The sequence below is a fragment of the Microtus oregoni genome, unplaced genomic scaffold (assembly GCF_018167655.1).
Source record: "Microtus oregoni isolate MIOR12 unplaced genomic scaffold, Mior012 000069F_ref0000032, whole genome shotgun sequence".
Classification (NCBI taxonomy): domain Eukaryota; kingdom Metazoa; phylum Chordata; class Mammalia; order Rodentia; family Cricetidae; genus Microtus; species Microtus oregoni.
In genome coordinates, this window is record NW_024543976.1 from 7,341,879 (window position 1) to 7,359,587 (window position 17,709).

At 42.5% G+C, this 17,709-nt stretch overlaps 1 protein-coding gene across 1 annotated transcript in view; it reads right to left on the reverse strand.

Moving 5' to 3' along the window:
- The window catches only part of LOC121440668 (coiled-coil domain-containing protein 192-like), a 196,126-nt gene extending 185,332 nt beyond the window's left edge, over positions 1-10,794 (reverse strand). Inside the window, 3 exon segments of the mRNA XM_041641464.1 lie at positions 6,443-6,494; positions 10,677-10,741; positions 10,744-10,794. Of these exon segments, the coding sequence (XP_041497398.1) occupies positions 6,443-6,494; positions 10,677-10,741; positions 10,744-10,794 (168 nt within the window).
- Between the last annotated feature and the right edge of the window lie 6,915 nt (positions 10,795-17,709).

The following is a 17,709-nucleotide window of genomic DNA, read 5'->3' on the forward strand; positions in this document are numbered from 1 at the left end:
ACACAGGACCAGCTCCTGCTCAGGCTGACTCTGCTCAAGGTGAGTTGGGCCCTCCCATCAATCATTATTCTGGCCAATCCGATGGAGGCAACCCCTCAACTGAGGCTCCCTCGTTTCAGGTAACTCTAGCTTGTGTCTTTTGACAAAATCTAACTAATACACCTCTCCTTTTTCACACCCCTGCGTATTTGTGATCTTTTGTGGGAAAATGTTTTAGATCAAATATAGGTTAATCACCATGACTTGTTTAATGAAATATCTCATTTGCTTCAAGTTTACAAAGGTATTCACTAAAATGTCAAAAAAGACTTCTCTGAGTGGTTAACAAGAGTTCGTTCCTCTTCCTGATTTCCCTCTTGCCCACAATCTAGAAACAATCCAAATGCCTCTTGAGGGAAAAATGGATAAAGAAAATGTGGTACATTTACACAGCAGAAAACTATTTGGTGGCAAAAAAAACAATGGCATCTTTAAATTTGCAAACAAATGGATGGAACCAGAAAAAAAAAAATCCCAAGTGAGGTAACCCAGACCAGAAAAGACAACTATAGTATGTTGTAAGTGGAAACTAGACACACACACCTAGACAAGGATAACCAGCCTACAGTCCACGACCCCAGAAAAGCTAGAACCCTCTTCCAGAAACAGATGGAAGCAGATGCAGAGATCCACAACTAACCACCAGGCCGAGCTCCAGGCAGAGAGGGACGGGCGATAGTATGAACAAAGGAGTCAAGACAAGACCATGAGACCATGATGAGGAAACCCGCAGGATCAGCTGACCCAAACCTGTAGAAGATCACTGACTCCTGACTGACAACTGGGAAGCCTGCATAGAACCGAACTAGGCCCCCTGAGTACAGGTGACAGTGGTGTAGCTTGAGCAGTGTATGGGGCCATTGGCAGTGGGACCAGGATCTAACTCTACTGCATGAACTGACTTCATGGAGCCTGTTCTCTATGGAGAGATACCTTGCTCAGCCTAGGCATGGGGGGACCACAGACTTGGTCCTGCTTCAACAAGGTGATGGGACAGACTTAGTTGACTCCCAGGGGAGGTCTTAACCTCTCTGAGGAACAGATAGGGGTAGGGTGGGGGGAAAGGGGAGGAGCAGGAGGAGAGGAAGGAGGAACTGGGGTTGGTATGTAAAAATAAATAAAGTTTAAAAAGACATTAACTCTTCTTATGAATTTTCACTTACAAAATCTCCCTCATTAGCTGACCAGTAACTTTGATTTTGTGACCTTGTTAAGTTAGGGTCAAAATAAACTGAGTTAGAGAGAGAGAGAGAGAGAGAGAGAGAGAGAGAGAGAGAGAGATCTGTCCACAGAGGTCTGATAGAAGATGGCGCTGAAGGAAGGAAGGCAATGGAGCCCCAGCTCATTTCAAGGGGCAGCTTGGCAAGTCGGCCATCACGACTGAATGGTTCAAGCCACAGCTCAGAAGCCCCGCATCAAGTTGTCATGGAAAATCTGTCTCTGAACTTGAGGCAACTGCTTCCAACGGAAGGGAATTCCTGAAGAGAAACTCAGCTATCAGACAAATGAACTCATAATGGATCTTAGACCTAATTATAAAACCCCAAACTATGAAACCCTTAGACATAATCTTGGGAACAAATAGCTGTGCCTTTGGGCAGATTCCTTAGATGAGATACCAAAAGCATGAACCATGAAAGTAGCCATTATTAAATTAGAATTCACCAAATTGAAAACTTCTGCTCTTCTGAAAACACTGTTAATTGAACAAAGAGAACGAGCCAAGACTGGAGAAAGATGTGTCAGAATGACAAAATAAAGAATTCTCAATACCAAATGATGAGAAGCAAGCGATACAACATACAAGTGAACAAAATGTTTAAATGCCAGATAGAAAGATGATATGTAAAACGATTAACATCACTTGTTACTTAAGGAGATGCAGTATAATTTCAATATCTAAAAAACAAAAATTAAAAGGGCTAACTTTACTGGGTTTGGAAACAATGTACCGGCATAGAAATTTCTCATGCCTCTGGTGAAGGTGCAAAAATGCCAGCAACTGCTTTGCAAAACAATTGAGCAGCTAAGCAAAATAAGCCAGAGCTACATCATCTGATTCAACTATTCCATTCCTAGGTATTTGCCCGAGAGGGGGGCGGGGAATCATTTCCATACAAAGACTGGAATGCTCACCATGTGATTCAACCATTCCTGTCCTAGGAGTTCACCCAAAAGTAATGAAACCATATGTGCTTACAAAGAACCAGCCATGACCATCCCTAGCGTCATTTGCAAGAACCCAAACCTAGAAATAACCCAAACATCAGTCGACAGGCAAAAAGATAAACACAGATGCACATCTCACACAAAGGAATCTGAGTCCACAGTAAGAATGTCCTGTTGACATATTGAAACACTAATGGACCACAAGGTAACTTTTTTTTTTTTTCTGAGCCAAAGAGTGTGATGGAAAGGGTACCTACTGAGCAGCTTCCTGTATATGAAGCTCGGGGAAATGCTGGGGGTGGAGGGGGCGTTCACTAGACACAGAGTTTTAGGGTTGGTGGATAGCTCTATGATCCTAGTTGAGAGGACGACCTCACATGGCCAACTGTCCACCAAAACCTGTGCTCTTTACATTTCTCTGTTATGACTCTGGAAGAGAAACTGGAAGGGAGAAAGAAAGGGAAGAAGGAGGCAGGCAGAGCAAATGTCCTGAGTTATTACTTTTTCCTTATTAAAGTGGCAAACTTTGAAATCTAGCTCATTTTCTAGAATCCTGGCAAATCTTTCTATTTTAATATACATAGAACTACAGGTCTGTGTTGCTCTCATTTGAAGAATGAAAGGGCCTTGAAATCCCTTGAACAATGTTCCTTCAAAGTGCAGGGGCCTGTTGGTACCTTGATTCGTTAATGATTTGAACTTCTGCTCATCAAAGGGAGGGATCTTATAAAAGCCCATTGTAGAAAGTGAAATTTTGGAGGAAGTGGGAAACTGGCTGCTGCCTCTCTCAGACCAACTGTTACAGGAAGCCCAGAGCCAACGACTTGACATGAGTTAGAATGTCTCTTCCTGTCTTCACTCAATGCAGGTTCCTTTAGATAACTTCAGGTCATCTTGTAAACCCAACCATAGAAATTAAAAACCCCAAAGATCTTTTGTGTCTTTGACACTAAACTAATGATTCTTTAATGAAGTTGTCACTAAATTACAGCTGGGAAGTGAAAAGCTTTGTGATAATCTTAGTGTGCCTAAACCCACAGTCATATTCTGGCTTCTGGGTGTGCCTCTCTGTTAGTATTCCCCACTGCCAGGATTCTCAAGACTAACTGGAGGAGAACAATCCCAAACATTTTTAGGCCAACCTTCTGTACGATAAAATTCTTATTTCCTAAACAGCTTGAAACAAGATAATTTACATCCTCCAGTGTTTTCTGTCAGGTGATAAAATGGAGCAAAGACATTTTTACTTCTCTTCTCTTGCTTTTCTATAACATCTTGATTGTTTAACTGGCTCAAAGGAATAGTTTGAGATACATGGTGGCCTCCTGGTAGCCTAGAAGTGAATCAACCTCCCATTAGATGGTCCTGTAATGTCCCTATCAAATGCGAACACATTCTACTTTACCATTCACACCTGTAAGCTCCTTGAGCCTCCCCGAATCACCATTTCTTAATAGTTAAGAACTATTAATGGTGATGGTTGTGGACTCCATTCATGTCCTGCTGTAGCAGTATGAGGGGCACACCCAGCTCTAGGTCTGCGCCTTAGCTCTTAATTGTTATTTCAAATGATAATTGACAGAGTTGTCATTTAGATGTCTGAAATTAGGTTACAGATTTGAGGAGACTAATAAATAAAGTCCATGTTTTTCTGAATTCACAGCTCACCAAAGGATGCGGAACTTAAAATCTTTAAAAGGACAGTCCCCCTAAAAGCAAAGAAGAGCCACATGTCCATGTCAGTGTGACCGACAGGTAGAGTATGTGTCGATATGCCTACATGGACCTCACACGACTGAAAGATTTCATCCTTCTTATCACCTTCTTCTTGACATAATAGATGCATCTGAATGCCACCCGTGTTTTTTGTGCCTCATGCTACATATGTGTTCTGAGGTATTCTGTCCTAAACTTTCCATGACTTAACAGAACTGTGCGGTAGAGGGGGCAGCAGTAACGATGGATATGCCATGGCCTCTGTGGTCTCTGAGCCCAACTTCCTCCAGCTAAAGGTGTAACCTTCTAGAGATGTAAAAAGACAGGAAGAAAAGCAGAGCTGGCTCCTCCAAGTCCTAGACATCCCAATCACGTCAACTTTAAATTGGAAAGGGATAGATTCTGAACTCTGGGAAGCTAATTGGGAGCCCCAGGCAGAATTCTAATGTGGTCATTGTCCTTATTAGTGTGGATGCTACCAAGGAGATACTGATGTATATCAGTATCACACAGCTAGAGGGAAGGGCAGTGTTCACAGACATTGGGGTTATGAAGTATCCCATTGCTCAGACTCAGAGGTTGCCTTCAAACAGAAAGGCAATAGGGGAAACATTTTTGGCCATATATTCATAAACTGTTGCATTAACTAAAATCAAAATTCATTATTAGGTTTCTTCTACCTAGCTGAAAAAGACAATGTAGAGAGACTATATTTTTAATTAAAACCATTTAATGAACTGAGTTGGATTTTCACTTAACATTTTTTTTCCTAACAACATTCTTCCTTCTGAAAATGGTTTATAGATTTGAGAGCTAGGCTCAGTTTGTCTAGGACTATAACACTAGAGAATAGAGATGTGTTAATTCTGTTTTTGTAAAGATACATTTACTATTATTTCATGTGTATGAGTGCAGAGTCTATATGCATGTCTGTGTACCATGTACATTCCTGGTACCTATATAGTCCAGAAAAGAACATCAGATTCTTTGGAACTGGAGTTGCAGATGATTGTGAGCCACCATGTGGGTGCTGGAAACTGAACCAGAGTCCTCTACAATAGTAAAAAGTGTTCTTAACCACTGAATCATCCCTCCAGGCCCAGAGGTTAGTATTTTATGAACTTCACCACTTGTGCAAAGGTGATGTCCTGGATGTGGATCCCTCAAGGGAATTGTCTGTTCTAAGGCATGGTGCTAGGGAGAGGGCAGGACCACAGGGAGAATCTTGAGAGCACAGATTGTAGGAAGGAGGCAGACTCCGGATCTGCACTGCAGCATGCTGAGTGCTGTTAGTTCAGCAGAATCCTTGTGTGTTGGGGCGTCAGGTGATGACGTAAGGCACAAAACAATCATACATCAGTTCAGAATTATGTATAATAAAGGGGTTATTTACTTAAGGGGAAAACTTACAGATCACTGTCCTCTGTGCGAACAGAAACAGAGTCTAGCAGCCAGAAGCGGGAGCCAGAAGCAAGAGAGAGCAAGAGCGTTTACAGCTGCTTTTACAGTATAAGAGACCATGCCCAAGTGGTCTGGTATCTAAAGGCTATTGGCTGAAGGAGCAGAAGGCGCTCCCACAGCATCCTGGTTTTCTAGGTCCTTGCCGAGCTGCTTTCATATCCCGCCCTTCTCACCAGAAGTTGACTACTCAAGCCAAGCTATCGTCAGTGCTGTAGGTGAAAGGTAAAGCTCACAGAGATGAAAGGAACTGGCTACAGTCATACAGCTTAGAGGTGAAAACTAAACCTGGATCTGTGTTTTGAATCCCAAACTTTTACAATATGCCACCCTCTCTAACTCAGAGCTCAGATAGTTTGAGGAAGGCCTTTGAGTAGAGTCTGGAAAGTTCTAAAACTGAACCAGGAGAGGCTGAGGGAAATTTCAGGAAAACTCTTACACTTGCATAAAAATAGCATCATCCTATCCTCCAACCCCAAGCCTCACCCAGTTTCCACTTCTCAATGACCACCTAGATTTAACCAAAGACCAGAGAATGACATGATGGGGTTGGGAAAGAAAGGGCCAGTGTACCCAGTATATGACAGAACCATGGAAGACCTCAAAGGCCAGAAACAGCGATTTCAATAGCTTCGAACGAGACCCAAACTGGAATTGAATGCGTTTTAAACCCAAGCTTAACTAAACCAAATAATATGCTCGGTTGAATTTATCTCATGTCTCAACTCAGGACTTCCTCATATATAAACACATGCTTGAAATAGCTCAGGACATTTAAGCTATCATAGAGCCACAAAGACAATGTGACATCAACGACGCGTTAAAATGGGAAAGGCCATACCGTATCCCTTTTAGCTGCCATCTCTCCTCCCATCTTCTTCCCCAGAAATGTCCTATTCCCTTTCCTTCAGTATCCCATTTGGGAAAGACCATTCTATTATTTGTTTAAAAATATTTACTAATAAGATATGAAAACTGAACTTTATCAAGAAAACTTCAATATTAAATTACTTTTTTTTTTTTTTAACAGAAAAGAAACCAGGCAAGGTTTATTTCTTACCGATGTTCTGGTTTGTGGCCGTATGTCTGACTGACAACTTCCAAACATCGGCCTACACACCGACCTAGATGACATGCTGAAAGAGAGTAGGAGTTTAGAATTCCAAAATTTTATTTTGGGCAGCTACACACACACACACACACACAGAGAGAGAGAGAGAGAGAGAGAGAGAGAGAGAGAGAGAGAGAGAGATATCACACTGACTAGGTCTTTACACTGTAACATGTAAAATAAAAAATATAGAGTATTTTCCCCTGAATGTTCTGGCCATTTCAGAAGGAAGTAAAAGTAGCAAAATGTAAACTTTACTTGTAAGATAAAACAGCCTTTAAAGGCTCCCTTGAGAATAAGCAGACTGAACAGCAGTACAATCTGTTCTGAAAACCTGCAAATCTCCTATTTCGACTAAAAAAAGAAAAGGGAGGAAGGCGCATTCTCCCTGTGGGAAAGCAGGCAGGGTGGTCGCCCCTCCCTTCCTCTCCTCTCTTCCTTTCTCTCATCTCCTCTCTCTTGCCCATCTGACACTGGGCTTACAAAAAATAACTTGCTTTAGCTTGAGCCTTGACTTTCTACTCGATACTTCTAACCTTTTTTTGTTTGTTTGTTTTTTTTTTGATTTTCGAGACAGGGTTTCTCCGTAGCTTTTGGTTCCTGTCCTGGAACTGGCTGGAACTAGACCAGGCTGGCCTCGAACTCACAGAGATCCACCTGCCTCTGCCTCCCGAGTGCTGGGATTAAAGGCGTGCGCCACCACCGCCTGGCTTACTTCTAACCTTCTTCAATGCAAATATTCTTTTTCTATTGCCCCAATTCCTTTCTTCGTATTCTTTAGCTAAAGCCACTTCTATCAGGTTTTTCCTAGCACCAATCATGGTAACGTGGCATTGTCCCCAGAGTTGCCCTCGTTGCTATCTACCCTGGTCCTGCGGCAAATCACCTTAACAGCTTTTCACGCGACTCATCGCCTCTTCTTAGAAACATTTTCTTCGCCTGGCTCCCAAGGCATCCCTCACCCTTCAAAAAACACTCAGATCCATGTGCCTTATAGCCCTTTCCTTCCTGTCTCTGCCCAAATACCATCTTCTCCCTGGACCAGCCATGTGCATCCGATTTACAAAGTCTCACCTCACTGCACTCGACTGTCCTCCTGCTGATGTCACCACTTCCGGACATTGTACTTGGCTTACTTCCTTATTATGTGTCTTACATAATAACAGACCGGGTACATTCCTTAAACATATAGGATACCATTTCCTCTTATCTTTGTTATTCTGTCCTTGGCAACTTCTCCACGTGTTGGGGGATCAAATTTAGCGTCTTGCACATGCTAATCAATTGATGAGCCACGGAGACTGAAAGGCTGGTTAACACGGATGGGAAGAATCAATGGGCAGATGAGCACTTCAGCAGGCTTTGGCAGTTAGCACATTGCCAGCTGGCGAGCCTTCCTCTAGAACGCCAGCCTACTCAGTTTCTACCTTAAGAAGTAAATCTACTTTTTCCATTTTCACCTTTGTGTGAGTGTTTCCTGCTTGCTTGTCTAACATTTCAAAGATATTAGCACCATTTTAAAAAGGTCCACAAAGCAATCAGTGCCACCTAACGGGAGAAGACGTGAGTTCTGCGAAAAGTAATTGCTTCTCTTGAATGATGCGAACACCAGTAAAGCATGGTATTTGGGTGCTTCCTATCTGGCAGAGTGGAGAGTAGCCTCTTCTTTACAGCTGTTGGGAACATCAACACGCAGCATTGCATGAACTTAAGGATCTAGGCATTTTCACTTTTCGTCTCTCCTCATCTTCGAGCAGTGTGCCTCACCCAGCTGAGGGGCCTGGGAACTGTATCACATGATTCCAGAGTACGAGCTTCCACCATTTCTTCTTAAGAGATGTTTGAGTTCTCTTGTCTTGCTGAAGGATGTCACTTCTTTACACCACACTCAACACTCCCTCTTCCAGGAGCCTCTTGGACCCTTCGTGTTCCACAAGCAGTATTTAGATAGCTCTCTTATAGCCCTTGTTACATTTAAAGATGGATATAATTGTGTGCCCGTGTTTTCTTAATTTCTCAGTGACACCTTTATAGGAAGCAAGTACCGAGCTCTATTTACCCAACAGCATGCTAAGCTTTTTTGAGCAGAACATACTCAGTGGGTTTACTCTGATGAGCCATGCATGTACAACAAAACCCACCCTATTTTCATAAAGCATGAAACCAGACTACTGACTTCAAAACAAGAGAGCCTTGGCCACCTGACAATAACATTTAAAGGTCATGAGTCATAGCCTCGGAGTAACCATAGTAACTCAGCATACACACCGGAGACATGTATAATAATTAAACAAAGCTCCAGCAAGTCTATTAGTCTTGAGATAAAAACAAGGTGGAATTAACAAATATATTTCTGAGTTCGTTCTTGTCTCCATTTTTTCTTGTTTCAGGATTCACAAGAAAACTGAAAAGCTTCATTAAATATGTGTGGCATGGAGTCTAGTGATAGCACGCGAGGCTGGAAGTAGTTCATTTTTTCTCAATACCTTACCGGAACATAGATATCTCTTTCCATTTAATACAATGTGTCTGATTGCTAGGCTTTTCCTCCATGCTTTTTACATTGGAGCAGTAATTGGTGGCTATGTGAATCCATGGTTTCAGCACAATTGGTTTATCAGGACAGCAGGCAATCACCCCGTTCTCACAGGAAGTCCTCAGAAGATGCTTTTCTGGTCCTTGGATTTGTAGGCACCCAGGGTCTCACCCTCCTTTGTTTAGAGAAGTTAGAATCAAGTTTCCATTTGGTTTGAAAAAATGTGGAAGAGGGTCTGTCTCAAGGGAATGGGATGAGGGAAAAGGAGAATGGCAGGCAAAATCAGGAGACCAGTTCGTACCAGCTCAGAAGAGAAACTGTTAAACTGAACCCACCTGAGTGAGGATCGAGGATGGCAGCAGAACACTTCCCTGTCTTCACCCCAGAAGCCCTGATGGTCCGGGCACACCACAGTTGGCTCTGTATATGAGAACAAGAGCCCACAGGACACCTGGCAATGAAAGCAGCGTCCTGCTCTGCCCTGGGCATCACTGTTGCTTCACACTGGCTTGTTCGTGTCACAGTTGATAACCACTGGACATGTTGTCCACCTTCCTAATTGTCTGCACCTCAAAATATCAATCCATTAGGCGATTTCTTCAGGGAAATGAAGAGAAATTGCTAAGTTTCATTGTTTCAAAGTGGAAAATAAAATGAGGAGGTGTATCTTTGGAGGTTTGTAGATTACACATTGAAACAAGACTTTTTACATAAAAATACAAGAATATAGTGAGTTCTCCATTCTAGTCAGGAACCTCAGGTCTAAAGTGAAAAGCAAAGCTCACTTTTCACAGTCACTAAAAGGAAGACACAGTCTAAAGCCAAACGAGGGAGAAACCAAGGCTATAGTTGCACACCCCACACAAGAAACTACCCTTCAGGAGACAACTTCCACAAAAAGGGTACAATTATCTCGTTCAAGATTTGAAAGACAAAGCTGGACAGTGGTGGCACACGCCTTTAATCCCAGCACTTGCGAGGCAGAGGCAGGCAGATCTCTGTGAGTTCAAGCTAGGCCAGCCTGGTCTACAGAGTGAGCTCCAGGCCTGACTCCAAAGCTACACAGAGAAACCCTGTCTCGAAAAATAAAAAAGACAATTCTAAACAGAAGCTATTTCTATATTTGAAGGGGAAATGCGTAGAGAGCCCATATGTAAATTTTCCAGTGATTGACTGCAGATCAGTGAAAGAGGCCATCTCTATGTCCATTCCTGTGTTCAAAGTTGGTTGCTAATTTCTACTTAGGAAACAGGTTGAGAAGGAGCGCCCAGGCATATCTGTGAGCATCCTAGCTGGCGCACGGGGAGAGTTCTGCTGTTTCTTTAGGTTTCTGAAAAACAGGCTGGATGCTTCAGTACCCTAGGGACGGGAGAGTTTTAATTCTGACAAACACACCTGAATAACGTTTTTACTCATTTGACAAGAGCACTTATTGAAACACATCCTACATTGGGCTTTGCTCTGGGATCTGGGAAGACAGACTTGGCCATAGAAAAAGGTCATTCATCAGAAAAGGAAAAAAAAAAAGTTTCTTTGATGTTTTCCCCCAGACTTTAAAGAAAGGTTATCTTTGAAGTCTGGAGTGAAGGTTACTTCATCCAGAAATTTCCATGGATTATTTTTGGACAGAAGGAACTGAAGACTCACCTGCATCTCCCCGGGGTTTCAAAGTCTGGGATTACAACTTTCTTACTGTGACATCCTCCCATCTTAAGCCAAGCCCATTGGGATCCTCTGTCCATGGACAGACACCAACCAACCTCATTCCTTAGAGATTTGGAATCCCTGGCACGGCTTTGCTGCCCATTGTTGCTAGGCAACCACAATGGCTGCGGTAAGGACAGTTAACTGCCCAAAACGAAGAAGGAGGAGGAGGAGGAGAAGGAGGAGGAGGAGAAGGGGGAGGAAGAAGAAGAAGAAGAAGAAGAAGAAGAAGAAGAAGAAGAAGAAGAAGAAGAAGAAGAAGAAGAATTTGAAAAAAAAACAACAGTTACAAAGTCACTAACTTCCCTGTACACTTCCCACAAACCATCCAGGCATGAGAACAGATGGAGGACCATCACAGAATCACCATTTCTGCAAACCTACCCTAACCAGGAGAGGAGCACTGGGTTAATATTCAAAGCGGAGGCTGTGTAATGCCAAGGACGCGGTTGTCACTCTGCTGTCTGGCAGAGGCACACACTCAGAAACAGACTGGCTTAAGCCATGCTGTCCTGCTATCCCCGCTGTCCTGCTATCCCCGTGCCTCCCCACAGGGAGTCCCATCTGGCTGAGGGGCATCTTCACAGTCCTTTCCTATCACAGGCTGAAGCAGGTAGCAAGTTCCACTACGTCCTCTACATCCGGCCACTGTCACAGCGTATCTGCAGTTCCCTCTGCTTCTCAGACGTCAGCAGTCACTTTCACCCAGCCAATTGCTGCACCTTCCCACCAAGGAGATTGCAGCCCCCACCTCCTGCTTTGATAGATTCCACAAAAGAGCCCTGAGGTCTTGATCCATATGTTCTGCATGGAAACTACTCACACAACTCATACCAAAACATACCAGGTTAATAGAAAAACAGTTTTTCTAACGGTATGAATAAAGTTAAAATGAGTTGAGTACTTGGTGGGCCTGGCTAAGAAGTCAAGTCAACTTGTATGTGTATATGTGTGTCGAGGACATACAGCTGGTTCACAGCCTTTGGGGAATCAGAAATACATCACCTTCCTCCATATTTTGACTTTCTTCTTTTTAAAGGGACCATGTGAACTGTTTGGGTGTTTTCCAGAGCTAACAACCTGCTGTTCCCTTCTCCCACAGAGTGGGTTGTATTTCCATGCACTGTAGACATGGGCAGATGCTTATATGTAGATAGTCCCTAATAGTTTATGAAAGGGAGGTCAACTCAGAGTGGCTAGTGAGAGGCACTGTGAGCATTAATTATTTGTAATGCTTCTTAATCTCAATGTATCTATCTCACTGATCAAAAAGAAAGGCAGAAAAATGTGGACAATGCAAAGCAAGTTTAAAAGTCTTTGACAAGAAACCTGAGTTTTATGTTCTTGCTCCTCCAAAGAACACTATATGGGAAGGCCATGGCAAGATGGTTAAGAAGTGCTCAAGTTCACTGAAGACATTTATACACAGAATTCTAGACTAACCAGGCTAATAGGATCAATCATAGTCCCTGTCATAGTTAAGTTAAAATCATACAAATACTTCTATTTTGAAAGTCTGAACTACATTTCAAGGAAATCCACATTTTCTCTAAGTCTAAAGACATAACCCATATCTATTGTCATCATTAACATTGCTTCAAGCCACAATCAATGTACGCTCAGAACAGCTGTTAAAGACTGATATATATATATATATATATATATATATATATATATATATAAAATCTTACCTCATAGCCTGTCAAATACCTATCCTTTCTTTTGTTTTTTAAAAAAATATTTTTAAGTTGTGGGAGAAGAATGAGCACATGCCCTGGTTGGGAGGGCAGAGGACAACTTGCAAGACTCAGTTCTCTCCTTCTACCATCAGGGGCTCAGGGGATCAAACCCAGGAAGTCAGAGTTGGTGGCAAGTACCTTTAACCACTGGACCATCTTGCTGGCCCTCAAATATGTATCTTTTCTGGCAATCAGAAATCACATATGCGCACACATGTGCTTGTGGTGCACATATGATTCCTATATGCTGCTGCCAATTAGAGTTAAATGAGTCGGTTTTAATAGGGCCAGAAAAGACAGGCGAGAAGGAACAAAGTAATGGATGAGAAAATAGCAAGGCAGAGCAAGAATAAATTTTGGTGAGGTGATATTGGCACTCTATTTTATAATAGGAATATTACAGTAGCAGTCTTTGGAGTCTGCTACACTCATATGTCCATTCATCTTTTATTTGTTTACTTGTTATTTACCAAATATTTACTGAAAGCCCTGTGTGCTATATATAGCGGTACTGTGAACAAAATCAGGCCTGCCCTAGCTCTCAGTCAGCTAGCAACAACCGGCTTATTATAACATGAATAAATAAAGTGGGTTTGGGATTCCAGGTATGTTCTTCTCACTCAGCAGAGGTAGGAGTAACTAGGAAAGGCGCAAACTGAAGTTGTTCGAGGGGTACCTCCTGTGGAGGTACAATCCTGCAGAGTGGTCCCGTTTCTAGAGACAGTTCTAGAGATGTTCGCTGAGCTCTCCTTGTGATGTTCACAGCATGTCTAGAGATTAGAGGCTGCATTCAGGTCCGTGTATTTGTGTCTGGGGAGGATGAGGGAAGAGGGAAATATGATAGAGAAACCAGAGTGACAGCCCATAAAGAGGACCGGATGAGTGCCAGCACAATGGAGACATTGCCCACTGACTAAAAGGCTTGCTGTCTGTCCCGGTGAGAGCTGGCTCCCTTGTCAGCATTGTTTGGCCCTCTTCCCCATGAAGCTGATTGCTTGACACAGTGGGTCTAATTACCTCCAGGCTCCCATCTGTTTTCATAGAGAGGAATGTTTATCTGTGTGAGAAGAGACTTTTCTCTACCCATTTTGTTCCTAAACTCTTTGCCTGGAGAAAACAGCAATAAACATAAAAGCCTTTATTATGGAACAAAGTTGTAAACCTTCCCTGTGTGGTTTGTTTGTGGCAGAGAAGGCGAGTTCATCCACCCCTGCCCCTCCACTGAAGTGAGCATTGGTTGTTAGAAGCCCCTAGCAATAATGTTTTTCTCATGCCCTATGCTGTAGCTTTACAGGGATAATAAGTTCAGGTACCTGGTCCTCATCACACAAGCTAAGAGAAAACAGGGGAAGATGACCACACACACTCATGCGAACCACGGCGCTCATCGCTGAATCCAAGGACGGGATCTGAAGCCTCCAAACCCTTGAAGTCCTAGATTAACAGTGATTTGTTCTCTTTTTTGTTTTAAAGTCCAGAGGCCCTGGGTGGGACTGGCGCTGATTTGTGGATCTGGGCTAGTGTTCTATAGTGGTTTATGCAAGACAAAGTTGCTGCCATCCAAGAAGTCCTTACTTTCTTGGTAGAGGCAAATGCATACCTACAGACTACAGAGAGTCATTCAGAAAGGGACAAGCACTAGAAAGATCATAAAATAATGGGTGAAAGCTGGGCGGTGGTGGCGCACGCCTTTAATCCCAGCACTCGGGAGGCAGAGGCAGGCGGATCTCTGTGAGTTCGAGACCAGCCTGGTCTACAGAGCTAGTTCCAGGACAGGCTCCAAAGCCACAGAGAAACCCTGTCTCGAAAAACCAAATAATAATAATAATAATAATAATAATAATAATAGGTGAAGAACAAGACCAGGAGGTGACATGATCTAGAGAATGGAGTAGGGAAGGTGAACAGACATGGAACACTTGCGGGCCAGAGCCTCCAGCAGTCCCAGCATCAGGGGCACAGGCATGCACTACTCTCTTGACCTCATATCTTCTTGTGTTAATTAATTCAAAATCTGTATAAAAGAAGAGTTCATCTTGCAGGTTTCTCCTGCTCCACAGAGACCACTAGCATGCCCTTTGTCAACTCCTCACCCACCCTCATCATGGTTCTGTGGATCTCCGAACCCTCATTTAGCCTTCTGTTGGGTTTAGGTTGGAGAGGAGCAGGAGACACGGAGTACCCTGCCCCCCACACCGACACCTGCTTGTCAGAGTCTGTTGGCTATTCTTTTGTTTAATCGAACCAAAAGTTTATCCCAGAATGCGAGAGGCAGTGCGTTATGTAACAAAGTGTTCATGACGAAAAGGGGTGGGGTGGAAAAAAAAGCAAGGAACAAACAGGAAAGACTGTACCTCCCTAAAGAGCTAGCCAATGACAAACGGGGGGGGGGGGGTGTGAAGACTTATGATTCTGATGTCATTGTTTTAGCCTAATGGGCCACTCTGTCTGAGCTGGTGTCCAACCTTGCAAGACTGACCTACCTACACACACACACACAAGAAGAAAACAAACAAACAAAAATCCCCCCAAACAAAACCTTCGTGAGTCTGAAAGGTACTTGGAAACACTTTATGAAGACATCCTCCAGGTTGTTCCTGCTGCGATACTGTTTAAATCTCCACGTCTTTCCAATGCTTTGCTACTTCAGTCTCTGTAGAAACCTTATTCCCTAATTACGCCTTTAATAAGTGTCTCAGAGATTCATTAGCTGAAAAATTCAATGTTAATATCTCCAAATAGTGCACTTTGGTGTCTTTGATAATTTCCATGGACTTTCAGTAGAGAATCTAGTGTCGGATAAGTAAAGACAAACTCGTTAACAGCAGGGAAACCCAAGAAGCCTCAGAAAAGTCATCTTTCCTTCTAGAGTTTTCTCACGGCTCACAGCCAGATGGACAAAGATGCTGTAATGGACTTGTGCTCCATGAAAGATGCTTGTAATTCACAAATAATAGAAAAGACAACTAATGGTAATTAACTCACAAAGAAATTTGCCTAATCACATAGCTGGAAGGCTCAGGCATTAAAAATGCTTAGCTTTCCTAGGCCTTGTTGAAGTTATGATCAAGCAGCATTGTTCCATGCTGCTGTTCTGAGAACAGTGTCTTATTCTGAAGGCTTGAGTTCCTCAGGGCTAGTAGCTAGCTTCTAACAGTGTCTAGGACTACAAATGATTTTGCTCATAGCCCAAGATGGAGAGAGGATTGTCTCCCATAATCTTAGAACTGAAGCCCTATATTGTATTCTAATTTGGCAATCTGAAATAGCTAGAACCCTACCACTGGGTCAGTGTTCATTGTCTTTAACCTGAAATATATGCCCACCCCAAACCAATAATTATATAGGTGGGGGAAAGACCCACAGAATTCATCTTTGGAATTATCACTAAGATCAATTTCACTCAAGTTATGTGGCCAACATTCAGTGGGGAAGGCTGAAATACATTGAGGAAGATCTAACCACAGTCCAGCAAAGGATACCATTTTCACAGAATCTGTATATAATTTATATAGTTTTTTTCAGTTGCTTATATAGTCAGGGACTATATAGTATAATCATGACTATATAATATAATGGAGTATTGACACATATATATTCTTTATGTTACACCAATACTTTAAAAACATAAATACTCAACATGATGCATTCAAATGCTTACTAAGGGAAACTGGGTATGTTCAGGGTGGACAGGGAAACAAATACTTTCCAAAGTAACCAGTTTTAAAGGCCTTTCCATCTGGGTAATGATAAACACAATAAGGATAGATATGCTAGTTCATCATAGTTGACACATCTTTTAGTCAACAGCATGTTATTAAATGATAGGGAACATTTAATATAATCATTTCTACATAACTAGGCAATACATTTCTAAAGACAGATTTTCCAGCCCCTATCTTTTATACCCACTTCAACAGTCTGTCTATAAAAAAAGTTAAAACCAGTGACTTGCTTCAAGAACTCAGTGCTAAAGGCACAATGTCAAAGCCTGCAGTTAGTCTGTTAAGAGCATTGATACAAAATTCTAATATCCCCAATGGAGCACAGGGCAGGTTGTGATTGTCTATGGGGTAGCAGTGAACAGTGTTTTCAAACCGTCTCTGCTGGCTTGCTGACTTGTGGCATCTACATAAAGCAAACGTCTTTGGTTATGAACTAGGACACGCCTGCCAGCTGTAAGGACAATATTCACAGCAATAGGTAGCAGCAGCTGAGGAAGCCATGATGCTCAGAAATGATGTAATTTAGTACTTGGTATCATAAACTGTAGCATGAATAATAAAAACCTAGAGACAGACGTTGGGGTTCAAGGTAAAGATCAGAAAAGCAAAGCAGCCAACTACTAAGGAGACTTTTTTTACCTCTACCAAATCTTCAGACTGAATGGGCGAGATCCTGTCTGCTGGGCATACCATGAAGACTATGTCTGAAGTTCAGGGAGAGCAGTGATGTTAGAAAGATGCTCACACCAGCCGACTGAGCAGTGGGAAGAGAGCTCAGCTTGAAGCTCTGGAGTCTGAAGACAGCTGACAAGTCACGTCTTCAACATGGAGGTCACACCCTACATCCTTAACTTGGGACAGTGGGTTCTCAACTTTCCCAATGCTGCAATCCTTTAATACTCATGTTGTGATGATTCCCAGCCATAAAAATTATTTTCATTTTCATTGCTACTTCATAACTGTAATTTTGCTAATGTCATGGATCATAATGTAAATATCAGTGTTTTCTGACGGCTTCAGGCGACTCCTGTGAAAGGCTTGTTCACCCCAATGGGTCGTGACCTGCAGGATGAGAACCCTTGGCCTAGGTGATACCACTTCAGGACTTAAAGTGAATCTAAGCTAAGAGAGGTAGAAAAGATGACTGGCCGGCATCTCTCACTACAGAGAACGTTCCAGAGCTCTGAAAGTGTTAGCCGTGTTGAGCGACAGTGAGCTCACTGGCACATAGTTCAGAGAAGCAGTCTCTCTCAGCATCTGCTCATCTCAGCCTTCTAAGCCAATTCATGGAAACTATTGGAATAACTTTGTTCTAAACAACTGCAAGGTGCAAAGAAATATTATTCCGGTAGCTTTAATTTAGAAATATTATTTCGGTAGTTGTTTTAATTTAGGGAAGGAAATGAATTAGTACCCACAATTTAACCAAAAGAAATGAAATCTGATCTCAGAAAGGTTTAGTGTGTGCCAGACAAGAAAGAAGAAAAAAAGATTTTCATTTAAAAACTTTTT